At 40.9% G+C, this 13247-nt stretch overlaps 1 protein-coding gene across 1 annotated transcript in view; it reads left to right on the top strand.

Moving 5' to 3' along the window:
* The window catches only part of LOC138052793 (transient receptor potential cation channel subfamily A member 1-like), a 19882-nt gene extending 7202 nt beyond the window's left edge, over positions 1-12680 (top strand). Inside the window, exons 6-10 of the mRNA XM_068899372.1 lie at positions 487-816; positions 3388-4306; positions 6120-6323; positions 9222-9403; positions 10498-12680. Coding sequence (XP_068755473.1) covers positions 487-816; positions 3388-4306; positions 6120-6323; positions 9222-9403; positions 10498-10828 — 1966 coding nt within the window. The 3' untranslated portion in view covers positions 10829-12680. The remainder of the gene's footprint in view (positions 1-486; positions 817-3387; positions 4307-6119; positions 6324-9221; positions 9404-10497) is intronic.
* The last annotated feature ends 567 nt before the right edge of the window (positions 12681-13247 follow it).

Consider the following 13247-nt stretch of genomic DNA (forward strand, 5'->3'; position numbering starts at 1 on the left):
ACAGTTAAAAACTTTCGAGCTTTCGGCTGTCAGGCTACAGCATTTTCCATTGAAGGCTGTAGCCTGACAGCCGAAAGCTCGAAAGTTTTTAACTGTGTATAGCCAGTGAAAGTTTTTTATAATATTTTTTAAATATGTTTTACCCTGGCTACGGTTCTTCTATTTTTAAACTGCTAGTTTTGTTCGTTGGCCTTATGTAATGCAGATGTATTTCGTTTTTTTTTTTTTTGCAAGCTCACGGTTGTAAAGATCCTTTGAAAGAATACCAATGTAAGGTCTTTAGAAATTCAGATTGATGTTGAAGTTTCAATTTGATCGGCGCGTTATAGATTGCAATTTTAAATTACTTTGACTTGATAATTATGTTTAACTAAAGTCAAAAACATCGTCGTCTTTTAACAAAGTTTTTAGTCAATACTTTTTTATATGTTTAGATATGTCTTATCGCAGCTTTTAATAGATAACTTTCGTTTTTGTTTTGCACAGGAAATCGTGTCTGACACTTCTGAATTTGGGGGCAGAAGTTGACAGTAGGGACAATAAACACCGAACGCCTCTCATGTGGGCTACAAAAAATAACCAGCTAAAATGTGTTGAGATTTTGTTGGACTTCAGAGCCTCCCCGGATCTGCAAGACGCGCGCGGTGACACTGCCTTACATGTGGCATCTACTCAAGGTCATGGTGCCGTTGTCACTTTACTCTTGGATCGCGGTGCAAGTTTGACGCTTCATAACAACCAAGAATGCGCCTGTTTGGAAACGGCTGCCAAAACGGGATCAAGTGATGCTGCTATGGCAATCAGCAAGCACAAAAGGTTGAGATTTGTATTATGGGTTATGACGCTCTTCTTTGGTCTCCCTCTGTCTTTGTTTTTGTAAAAGACAACCTGTGATCGGCTATAGCCTTGCTTGAACAGTTTCAAACGAAATGTTTAGATCAAATGTGAATTTCCTGCCAGTGCCGCCTCTCAGTTAATGTTTTCCTATGCGAGGAGATAGCTGAGCCTCTTGAACGAGGCCAAGGCCGGCGATCAAAGTCCTTGCTATAACAGGTTGCAAAAAAGACGATTTTACAGTTGTAGCTAAGTTACCTGGCCTAAGAATGGAAGCCAGGTTGCCGGTGACCCTGCTTTGATATAAACCTTTGTGTTTTTCTAATGTTAATGTAGACCAATTAGAAATACAACAACACAATTTACGTGATAAAAGCACTGAGTTCTGTATCAATGCAAGGTCACCGGCAGCCTCGCAGCCATTCATAGGCTATTGTAGGTCACTTAGCAAACAACTGTAAAATGGCCCATCACCTTGGGGCGGGCGTTATTAACCCCCCACCCTTATCAATATTGTTAGCAATGCAAAATAATGCTGAAAGCTTGAACAGTCACCATTTAAAGGGGGAGACGGAGGTGGGAGGTGGGGAAGGTTGGAATTGTAGATTCGCAGGTACTAAAAGCTAGAAAAGGTGTATTTTTAAAGAGTGTCTCACCAATTTTGCAACTTGTGGTAGGTTGTACAGTACATTTCGCTTCCCCAATGTAGATGAGATAGAGTGGTTTTCATATGAGTGTCGTAAAACCAAAACCAAAGTAATTACTTTGGCCAATCAAAAAGGACGGAGACAATCCAGTAAACCAATCAAAACTCGAAGTAGTTACACATAGCCGACACAAAGCGCGGGAAAATGTGAACGCGCGAGCCCCGATTGGTATTGGTTTCACTTCAGATTGGTTGAAAGTGGCGGGAGAACTTTGAACCAATCACTGAGTGAAGTAATACAAAAACCAAACTAATTTACTAATTAATTTCGACACTTAATTGAAAACAACTCTAAAATAGAAATCATCAGTCTTATTTAGCTGACCTTATGTGCGCATGCTCAACCAATTCACCCTGAATATATGCTTGTGTTCTTGTCATAACATTAAATTTGGTGATGTACGTTATTTACAAAGTTCGGCAATGAAATGTTCTCAAATGTGTGCCGAATTTTCCATCTTAAAGCGAATTTCGCGTACCTTTCGATTAAAACCCAAATCCGGTTTTTTGATCTGGTGAATCCTTTTCATAAAGCATTCGCTGGATTTAACATCCAAAGAATCGAAACCCAGATTTACGGACTCGCGGTCTGCGCTGTTCCATTCTCAGTAGATCCGAAATTAATCTGTTGAACCAGCGGCATTTCCAGCTGGAGCACACTTTGTCATTCCCCTTTTCGACTCTGCCATCATTGAGGCCCCATTAGGGGGGGTCTGAGTATCCCGTATCCCATTAATTTTTTGCCAAAATATCCCGTATCCCGTTAATTCTTATTTGATTCTTTTAAAAAATGATAACTTCGATATCCCAGAATCTTTTTAAAAATATCCCGTATCCCTTTAATTTTCCGCCCAAATATCCCGTATCCCTATAATTTTTTACCCAAATATCCCGTATCCCTATAATTTTTTACCCAAATATCCCGTATCCCTATAATTTTTTACCCAAATATCCCGTATCCCGATAACCCCTAATAGGGCCTCATCATTTTGCGTTAAGCCTCTAGTCTCATTATTCGAACCACCGATTGGAAAAATTTCATGTTTCACCATGTAGCACTTCACATTACACTCTAATCAGTTAAGTCTATGTATCACCATATATTCGTGAAACAGTAGGAAACACATTGTTTCGTGAGAGGCTGCCATAATATTGGACACATTCATGAAGAGTTACCCCGGTTACAGATCCAGTTCGGATTTCGCGTTTCTTTCGGTCGCGAAATCTGGCGAAGCTCGGAAAATCCGTCTTTGGATTCTCCGAAGGGAACACACCCTTAGTCAGTAATAATCTTATCTTTTGCTGTTGCCAAAGTCTTAGCCATGATCGTTTCTTGACCTAACTCCTTTCGCCTATTCTTGGATGTCACATAACGTTAACGGTTAAGGCGGCTATGCTGGTTGGTTTCCCAAATTTATCCTCGGAAAATCAAACTCTGACTCTGTTCTCGTGCAAAAAATTTCTTGTTTGTATTTCTTGTTTGCCCGCCTTTCACAGCCATGAAAACTAAGGATTTCCTTCTTTCACCGTGCAGTGCATGCTTTTGGAGAGGTTCGATACATAAAACAATGCAAGTTATTAACTCTCTGGACTAGTTTTCCATCAATTTTATGCGAAAACGTCGCCTCTGAAAAAAAAAACTGTGTTTAGGTTGATGCAAACATCAAAAGAATGTTTCCGAAAAATAGCATAATATTAAAAGCCAGGTATTTTTTGTCTCGCATTTGATAGCGACTGTGGTTAGGGACTCGTGCAGTCCGTTCATCAGCAGTATTCTCTCCATTTGCATGCGTTCCTCGCTACTCATCTCGTTTGCTGATGAACAATTGTTTTGGTTTTCTTTTCAGGTGGGTAGAACTGGAAAACTACCAAACATCAAAAGGCCAATCTGCGATTTCCCTCTTAATAGAAAACTTTCCAGACGCGGCTGAGGTTGTTTTCAATAAATGTGTTAACCACTGTGAACATCTCAGCCCAAGCGACCCAGGCTACACCGTCTCTTATGATTTTAAGTATCTGGATCACGATCCACATGTGAAGTCACCCAAAGGAAGATTTTCCGCTGTCCAGGCGATGATCAAACATAGGCGCGAACGACTCCTCCTGAATCCTCTCACGTTGAAATTCAACGAGCTCAAGTGGACCACACTGGGCAGGGCTGTCTTCATGGTAGACTTCATTACCTACCTTCTGCTGATGATCTTCTTTAGTATCTTCATCGTCAATCAAAGGTCGGGCCAGGACTTCAATTCAGGCAACGGCACGAGGCCACTCAGGCCGCCAAAAAGTCGACCAAACACTTTGGATGATTCTAAGCCAAAGCCCTCTGATATTTACAAGCGGGACAGCGTCTATGTCGAAGTAGTTGCACCGTTGATCTTGGTATTTGCTGTGATCCACATAATGAAGGAATTTTTACAAATCTACATGCAACGTTGGACGTATTTTAAGGACTTTTCCAATTACCTGGACTGGACTCTCTACATCACTTCTTTCCTGTTCATGGTTCCCTTCGTCACAACGCCGGAACTCCTCGATGAGTGGTTCTCTTCTATGAAGGATCCACGCTCCTTATGGATTGTAGGGATTTTGGCGATCTTCGTGTGCTACACAAACATGATGCTTTTCTTGCGAAGATACCGCCTGTTCGGCACTTACATTTCCATGTATGTTGAGGTGACCAAAACTGTTTTTCAAGTGATGGCCGTCTTCATCTTCCTGCTCTTAGGGTTTGCATTGGTGTTTTACATCTTCTTTAAAGAACAGGTTGGTATATGTTCATAAGAGTACCTTTAACCTGGTTCAAGCATCTTCGCAAGACGTTTAGAGTTTCTGGCGACCTCAGTTTTAAAAGACGCCGGCCGTCTTATGCGCCGATCAACTCGAAACTTCAACATCCCGCTCCTTCCCGGGCAAACCCCGGGCATTTGACTATTTTATGTGCCTGGGGAGCGGGGAATCTGACCTTTGCCTGCGTGAGGTGGGGAAAATTGAACAGGAAGGAAGTGCCAGGTTTCAAATGATTTTTTTTTTGGTTGGGCGCCCTAGTTGTTATCAGCAATAAACACGAGTTTGGACGAGATGGAAGAGTTTGTCTTCAAAGGAATTTTGGCTGCGTAATTCGTCTTTGCCATACTATAGAGTGAATACAATTTCATTGTTAAAGTTGTACGTTTCTGTTAGGGGTAATCAACCGACACTGAACAATTTAAAATACATGAGGTGGAAAACCCTCTAGGTTCTGTTGTTGATAAGTATACAGTACCCTCGTTAAACAACCTTTGCCGTGTTTCGGAGTTAGAACAGCTTATACTTGCTTATCGACATTGCCCGACTCAATTAATTCAATTTTCAAGTCACTTTTAATAGTATCAATATTAAAGTTGTGTTTTTTGTAGTAGCTCAAGTCTGGTAAAAACTGCATCATCATCATAAATTGTCACGCTTTTTTGAAGACCACAGGAGCCGGCGACGATGTTTCCTTAGTAGGGTTTGACAGACAAATCCGACGATAGAGTAGGGCATTTGAACACCATTTTGGCCAGAGGGGGCGGGAATTTGAACGATCAAATGTCGAAAAGTTCAAATACCTGGGGTTTGTCCGGGAAGAGGGGGGGGGGGGATGTTGAAGTTTCGAAATGATCGGCGCATTATGTCGATATTCTATTTTATTATTCAGTTCATTTTATCTTTGACTTTGCAGTTTTGGTAAAGAGTTCTTTTTTTTTTTTGTCAATTTGTTTTACAATCCGACGCGCCTTACCGTGGCCACCTAACAAAGGTTTTTTACAAATTATCCGCCAATAAGGGTGTGCAAATTTGATTGACAGTCACACCTCCTTGCAAAGTTCGTATGGTTGTAAATTGAACACCGTTGCATTGGTTGTTGAGTTGACGTATGTTGAATGTGAAAGTTTGTTGGTGGCCCCGGTAGGGCGCGTTGCTCTGTAAGATTAACTCTTATTAAGTATTTTTAAAAGTCATCGTAACCACTAAGCCGGCGTGAACAAAGGATTGAAAACCAATTATGCTAACAATCCCACTCTGATGAAAGCAACCCCATGCCAAATTAATTTGAAATTACTGTGCTTATCACGGTAGAGTGAAAGCCATACACTGGAGCTGCAAATCTGAAGCAAATTTCTTAGTGAAAGATCACAGTAAACAAAACAAAGGCTTGAAACAACTTAATCAGATCTAAAATAAAGGTTGTTAAAAAAATCCAGGCTTATACTGGACCGCAGCGATGATTTTGTCAAAAGATCGTTTTCCAGTGATATTCGCATTTTCATTATAATAACATGCTTTCATTGCTTTCTCCAGCATACCTGTGTCTCACAGAGATCCGTAAATAACGAAATTGCAGCTCAGGCTCCGATCTTTTTGAAGCAAGATGATTTTTCGCTTTTCGCGTTTCGTTCAGAGCAAGATGATTTTTCGCTTGGAACATGTCCTAACATTTGGGATTCTTATAGAGTACAACGAGTTACTATATATATCGACCAACTTTTACTGATTTAACGTAGTCTCCGGTAAAGCAAATGATTTATATTGAACGATTTTTATCATTTTACTTCAGATGGGATTCCACACAGTTGGGCATTCCTTGTTGCGAGTGTTGGTGATGATGATCGGAGAGCTGGACTTTGGAGCAACGTTCATAGATACAATGGGAGTAAAAAGCGAAAGAAACCAGAAGCCGCTGAATCCGTTTCCTCAAGTTGCGTTTTTCTTCCTTTTCCTCTGCTTGGTTTTACTTACCATCGCCCTGATGAACCTTCTGGTAAGGAAATTTGAATATTTCGATAATTGTACACCTTTTGCTGTTCATTAGCAAAAAATAATATTTCATATTTCCCGATAGTTAGACCAATAGTGCAAAACTATTTTCAGTTACACCAAACATTATTTATTTACGCGAAAATACATTCATGAGCAATCTTTTCATAAGTAGTAACATTCAATAGTATTAAAAGACAAGCATTTGCATCTTTGGACAATTATTTGCTTGGGATGTACCTTCATTTGATTATTGTACAAATGAAGTTACATCCCAAGTAAATAATTGTCCAAAAACGCAAATGCTTGTCTTTTAATTGCCCCCTCAGGGTGTTGTCCTCTGGCCAAAACCCGAGGATGCAACCTAGAAGTCCCCGCGTAAATGTATAACTTGGTAGATGTTGTAGGGGAATCAATCTCGATTTGCTCAACCGGGCGCGCAAAGTGGTATCGGTATTGCTTGAACGGGCGCGCAAGTGGTATTAGTATTGTTTTACACGACCGAGGTGATTTAGGAGTCACGAAGTTGAAACTCGCAAAGAGAACCAAAGTGCTGTTCGGGTTAGTGATTGAAAATTCAAGCATTGGAGCAGATCTGATGCAAATCGAGTTGCCTGGCTCAGAAATTGATTTTGTCTGGACACAAATCAGAAAAAAAGAGGTGGCGATTTGTCAGACGCAAATCGGAAACAGGGGCGACATGTTAAACGTATCTCAACTGCCATTCATACTATCTTAGGCGGCGGCAGATGCAGTGGAAACTATTACTAGTAGTACTGAATGTTACTGCTTACGCTAAAATCGTTATGGAATGCGTTTTCGCGTAAATGAATGTTTGGTGTAAATAAAAATAGTTTCGCACCATTGAGCTCACTATTGGCACAAATGAAATTTTATTTTTTGCTAATGAACAGCAAAAGGTGTAGTAATTGTAATTGCAATATACTAAGCACTTCATGACTGGTCCCTCGGGAAACAGTTCATTTTGTTTCCCGAGAATCTCCATGTTTCCCCGAGGCGCAGCCGAGGGAAACATTGAAATTCGAGGGAAACAAAATGAACTGTTTCCCGAGGGACCAGTCATTAAGTGATGTTTTATGTAGCACGAAAAGAAAAACGTGCAACGGCAACAGCAACGGCGGTCGTCAACATTCGCGCTGTTACCCTCTGACGTCATATATTTTGCACTTTTGCCCGCTCAGAGGCTTATGGCGGAAAACAGTTTTATTGTTAGATGTCATGTGACCTCGAAGTAACTAATGAGAGCGCGAGCTGTTGGGGAAAAAAAATCAGTAATATGAAACGATTTTCATACATTCCCGGGATTCAGATGGTAAGCGGTTTTCAAATGACTGTCGTAAAACAAATGCCAAAGTAACTTTCTAAAAACCTATCACAGCAGATGCAAACAGCGCAATGAACCAATGCAAATTCGTAGCAATTCCACCTAACTTGTTCAAAGCGCGGGAAAAATCGTGCGAGTAATTTGGGATTGGTTTTTGTTTTCCGGCCTTTCCATTGGTTGTCACTAAGTGGTCACTAAGCGTAGAGAAGTGAAGAGAAGATTTTCATAGCATAGCAAGCGGTAAATGGAACTGGGGAGTTCCCTCCCATTTCAGCAGTCGCTCTCCCTGCCTCCCTCTTTCCCTCCCCTTTTAGCACTGACTACGCAGGCAAAGATTTTCTTGGATGGTGACTCGAGGATAGTGGGAAAAAATTCAAGTGCTCCTTTTGCTGGTAACCTGCGATCTGGCGTTCTCTTCCTGATATAGAGCGCGAAATGTACGGCCTACTTCTCACGCCCTTTCTAAAGGAAAGTACGTCTGATCGCAAGTTACTTTGAAGGAGACTTTCTGGAGTCAAACCTGCGATCTTCCAATTCCTACTTCGGATGCTCTGGCACTGAACTATAGGAGCCGCGTGTTAGCTAGGCCATTACACTAGGTTCAATCGTGCGTTATCGCCATTTTCAAATGAAGGACGGAGATGGTAACCCCGATGAATGAAGGGAATTGGTATTATGTACTTTTTGACGGAGTGGGAGGGCCAGACAGGAAAATGTTTGGGCCGAGGTCATGGGGCATTATCATCATCATCATCATCATCATCATCATAATAGCATGATCTTGAAACTTGAAAAGGTAACAAAAGTAAGGTAGTCGTAAAACAAAACCACTAGTCTAGGAAATACGCTCTTAGACGTCACTATCCCCACCTTCTGCCCCGCCTTTTCGCTACTGGGCCCAAATTAAGGATTCTCTTTTGGATCCTTGGTTTCGTTGACTGTCGGAAAACATTTGAGAAACAAAGCGATATACGATCAATGCTAAGCAATGTCTTAATTTGTCCAGATACTTCAATTGTTGAAAAAGTGTCCAGTTGTCTGGTTCATCACCCAACTGCCGACCAGTTGGCTTAGTTGATTGGGCGTCACTGTGCGAGTGGTTGTGGATTGAAACTCTGGCCGGATTAACAGTCAGGGTCTTAAAATAACCGAGGAGCAGGTGCTGCCATAGTAATGGCATCCTGAAAATGGTTTATAATCTCTAATCTTTCGGATAAGGACAAGTAGGCCCCGTCTTACTATATGTAAATGTTCATAACTCTTTGGGACGTAAAAGAACCCACACGCTGTTCACAGTAGAGCATGAAGTTGCCGGTGTATGTCATGACTGGGAGGGTAAATGCGCGGAGAGACTAGCTAATCTACAATTCGTTGGTAAGCAAAAGATATGATGACTAAGACAACGAAAATGAAGGTAGTGATAATGTTGATGATGACGATGACGACGGCGACGACGACGATGATGATGACAACGACGACGCCGACGACGACGACGACGACGACGATGATGATGATGATGATGATGATGATGATGGACTTGTGTTTGTGTTTTTTCAGGTTGGTTTGGCTGTAGGAGACACAGAGACCATGAAAAAGTATGCCACTATCAAGAGACTGGAAATGCAGCTTCAATATCAAATCGACCTAGAGGAAGCTTATCCCACTTTCTTAACTCGGAGGGCTTACCTAGGGGTTTATGTAGAAAAACCGAACGTGTTGAAGCTGTCAAGATTCCACAGGTGCAGTAAACGCGTTTTGATTCGTTCATCAGTTTAGAATAATTTTGCGGGATATAAAAACATGACATTTCCGTGACAACATGACGCGATTATCAAACGCAAATAAGCACAAATGCAAAATAAAATTATCTTGTAATACATACAAAAAGAAAAGCGTGAAACTACATTCAGTAAAACGAGGTAATGAAAAACCAAATGCCCACATTTTCCAAAAAGTCATTGCGGTCACCATGAGGATCCGAAGGCATTTGATTGTATTCTTTCTTAAAGTGTTTTTCAATTAGGGAGTATATTTGCTTCGCAACGTGCAGGTGGAGTCGTCGCGTCGTGACGTTTTTCAGACTCGGACGGAAACCGGAAGTGAACATTTTGCATGCCAGAACGGTAGTCTCTCCCAGGTTTTTCAACTATTTGTTTCTTACAGAGAAAAGATACTTAGCGATAAAAATGTGGTAGTCTCAAGACAAGTTAAAGAAAGAAAAATCTCACTTCCGCTTGCTGTTCGCAGTCCGAAAACCTCTCTTGCATTAGGTTTTTATTTTCGCATCGTGTGAGGCATATTTAAATTCACTCGTACTCTTGTTGGTTCTATGGAGGCCTTGTTTTCTTCTTAGATTTTTGTACTTATGTAATTTGCGTTTGATCATTATAACATGTCCCCGAAACGTCTTTTTCAATATCACTACCATTTAGTCTAAAATGGTTGCGGAATGCAACTCGATGTAATTTCCCTACTCTCAGACTCAGCAGTTCTTGAAAAAAAACATTTTGCGAAGTTCACAAAAATGCAGTCGCCCTTAAATCGGCTAATTATTAGCCTGCGCCAATGTGCACATACGAAAGAGGAGCCCCGAGGAGCTTGTTCCCATCTTAGCCCGGAAGAGCAAAAAGTATTGAAGGAAAGTTGGGTCAGACAGAGGCTGAGCAAATGCCCTTACTCGTCATCCGATATTTTGCTCTCCCCTCGATTTTCTAGCCAGAATAAGGACAAACCTCGTCGCATCTCCTCGTTCGTAAGAGAAGTCTTCTTGCAAAAGTTACTGACTCGTGAAATAAACGTATTCATTTCATTTTCGATTCACTTTCCTTCCCAGAATACTGGAGTGGCTACAAGCAAGATTTGCCGAAATCAGCCCGGTAGCAGTTGAAGACGGTGAATCGTCAGAACAGAGTGAACTAAAAACCGAGATGATGAAGAACAAAAAGAGGATCAAGTCGATCATGGAAATGTTGGAATCCCAGAACAAGCTACTAAGGAGACTCGCGGTGAAAATCGATCCCAAGTTTCAGTTTTCAGATGGTGCTGAAGGGGAGTTGGGAGTTAGTAGTGTGGACGGTGATCCACAAGAATCACGTGCGCCCGGAGAAACAACAGGCGAAAGGCCAACAGATATCATCGGTGGGACTGCCACCAAAGGGCCCTAGTTCTCTTGGCCTCTGTTTGACCATAGCCTGTGCCAATCTTTCCGTTTCGATGATTTTGTTTAACGCATGCAGTATTTGACATAAATTGTGCGCCTACTTTTTTCTTTAAATATCAACGGAGCTTCCCGATCTCAGCTAAATCATCTAATTCGGACTTGCATGCCTGATCCTTATATATGTTCATGTTAACGCTTGGAAGGTTATTTTGTAAGAAAAAACGCGTGAGAATGCTGGATAACGTTCCATTTCCCGAACCTAGGTGAAGTGAACAATGACAGAGGAGCACACTGAGCTCCAACTACGGACAAAAAGCGGTATACAATACTTAAAAGAAAAAACGTTTTCTGAGCAACGTCAGCCTTTAAAGATTGGCGAGAAAAAGATAGCACGCATGCTCATCGGTTCGAGTCTTTCACTCAAGAACGGATACCGTGTAGCACTTTTATTTTTCGGGGTTTAATTTTTGCGGATTTTGTGGATAGTACTTGATCCGCAAAAGTAAGTTCCAGCAGAAAAAAACACCAGCAAAATTAAAAACCGCAAAAATTTAATCCCGTTAACATAATTCAAAGTGGCCTTCAATGCACCTGTGTTACTATGTCATACATTGGGGTAAAAAAAGATCGTTTATTTTGATATTTGCATTGAGAAAAAGTAATCGGAGCTCTCTACAAGCAAAACGTCTCTGAGGCACAAGAAACGAAGTCAAAGCAGTCAATCAAAAGGTCACGTTAAACTTGCTCGAACGGCTCATCCGAAGGGACACCATTTCTAAGGCCTCTAGGATGCCACATTTTTTCCACCCGTTCACGATGATTGAGGGGTTTTTTTTACCAAAAAAAAGTAATAAACGTTGAAGAGTAAAGAAAACCGCAAAAAGTAGTTCCCAGCGGAAATTTTAGTCTATCCGAGCCGCAAAAATTTGTTTCCGCAAACCTTAAGAATCGCCAATCCACAAAATAAAAGTCCCGCAAATATTTCGTGCTACACCGTACTTGTTTTCCTACTCTCTTTGCCGTGGTGATCATTTCCGTTGAAGGTCATTAAGTATACAAAGTTCCTATAGACATAATATCCTATATACATGATATTTATACTCAGTATTGCTGAAAATGCTGTTCCCAGCGGGGAATACAACGCTAATTTGATCAACACAGTATACATCGTTCTTTTTTTAATATATATTTTCAAAAAGACACCTTCACACCTTTCCAATCTTAGCAGTTTTTCTTTAATTTAGAAAACTTATCCGTCAAAGCCTTTTCATTTTATATATGTCACTTATTGATTGGCGAGTCAAGTGTTTACCAAAAGTATGGTCCTGTTAAAAGGAAAAAATATTGGTAAAGATGTGAATTTTTCAACAGTTTTTCGAGTTTACACAGTCAAGCTTCGTTTTCAAGGCGAGTTAAAGTGCCAGCACTAGACCTCGCTTTGAGAAAGAGGCTGGTAAGTTAATGTTATGTTAAAATCGTATTTCTCAGTCATTCTATACTTACCGTTAGTAACTTTCATTTGCTTATTGAGCCAGAAGGTTTTGTATTGTTTTTCGATATCCCCACTTTTCTATTTCCATTTTGCGTAACGTCACATCATATTAATTTGCATTTGTTGTGAGAAAGCTTGTGTTTGGTTGAAGTCAAGATTTCGTCCCTGAAGGAGCCTACGCAAGGCTATTAGTTTTTGTGAACAAAGAAGCAGAGCAGAAGCTGCCATACAGTGTACTATGGGACCCAGAGAATCGAGTCTTGAGGGAAATTGAACTGTTGTTATTAATACAGGGATAAATATCAAAGCTTTGCAACGTATATATTTTTGAAGAAATAAACGAATGCAATCCCAGAAGAAGAAAGTTTTACAAATGTACTCGTCTTGCATAAAGAGAACTATAGATAAGAGTGCGAATCCCCTATATATTTATGGCCCTATTCCGATGAAAATTATTGCAAGTCTATCGTTAGCTCTGTGTCATACTGCGTGGTACATTTCAAGGGCGACACCTAAGTGGTGTGAAAGTGGACCACATGTTCATCGGAACCACTGAAAAAAATAATTTAAGTTATTTTTTTCAGTGATTTATAGACAAAAATTCATTTTTTTCTCCGGCCCCGCTGTGGTCGCCATTACTACCTTGCTAAAACATCTTTCCAAGCGATTTCGATAAGAAAACCTCTGTTGTCAGCTGAGCCGTGTATTGCCTCGATTATAGAATAGACGATGAACTGGAGGGAGCAATCCCCTTCCGGAGAGGACAAAATGCGGAACCCTACTCCATGGAGTACCGTGTGGAGTACCTGAACTGGCGTACGCCTAAAAATCATTTATTGGTGAATTAAAATACTTTAGCCGGAACGTGGTGAGGCGTCCGATTGTTACAGTTCGATGCAGTTCACGAATTGCCGCCATCTTGAGATTTAAC

The sequence above is a fragment of the Montipora capricornis genome, chromosome 6 (assembly GCF_036669925.1).
Source record: "Montipora capricornis isolate CH-2021 chromosome 6, ASM3666992v2, whole genome shotgun sequence".
Classification (NCBI taxonomy): Eukaryota; Metazoa; Cnidaria; class Anthozoa; order Scleractinia; family Acroporidae; genus Montipora; species Montipora capricornis.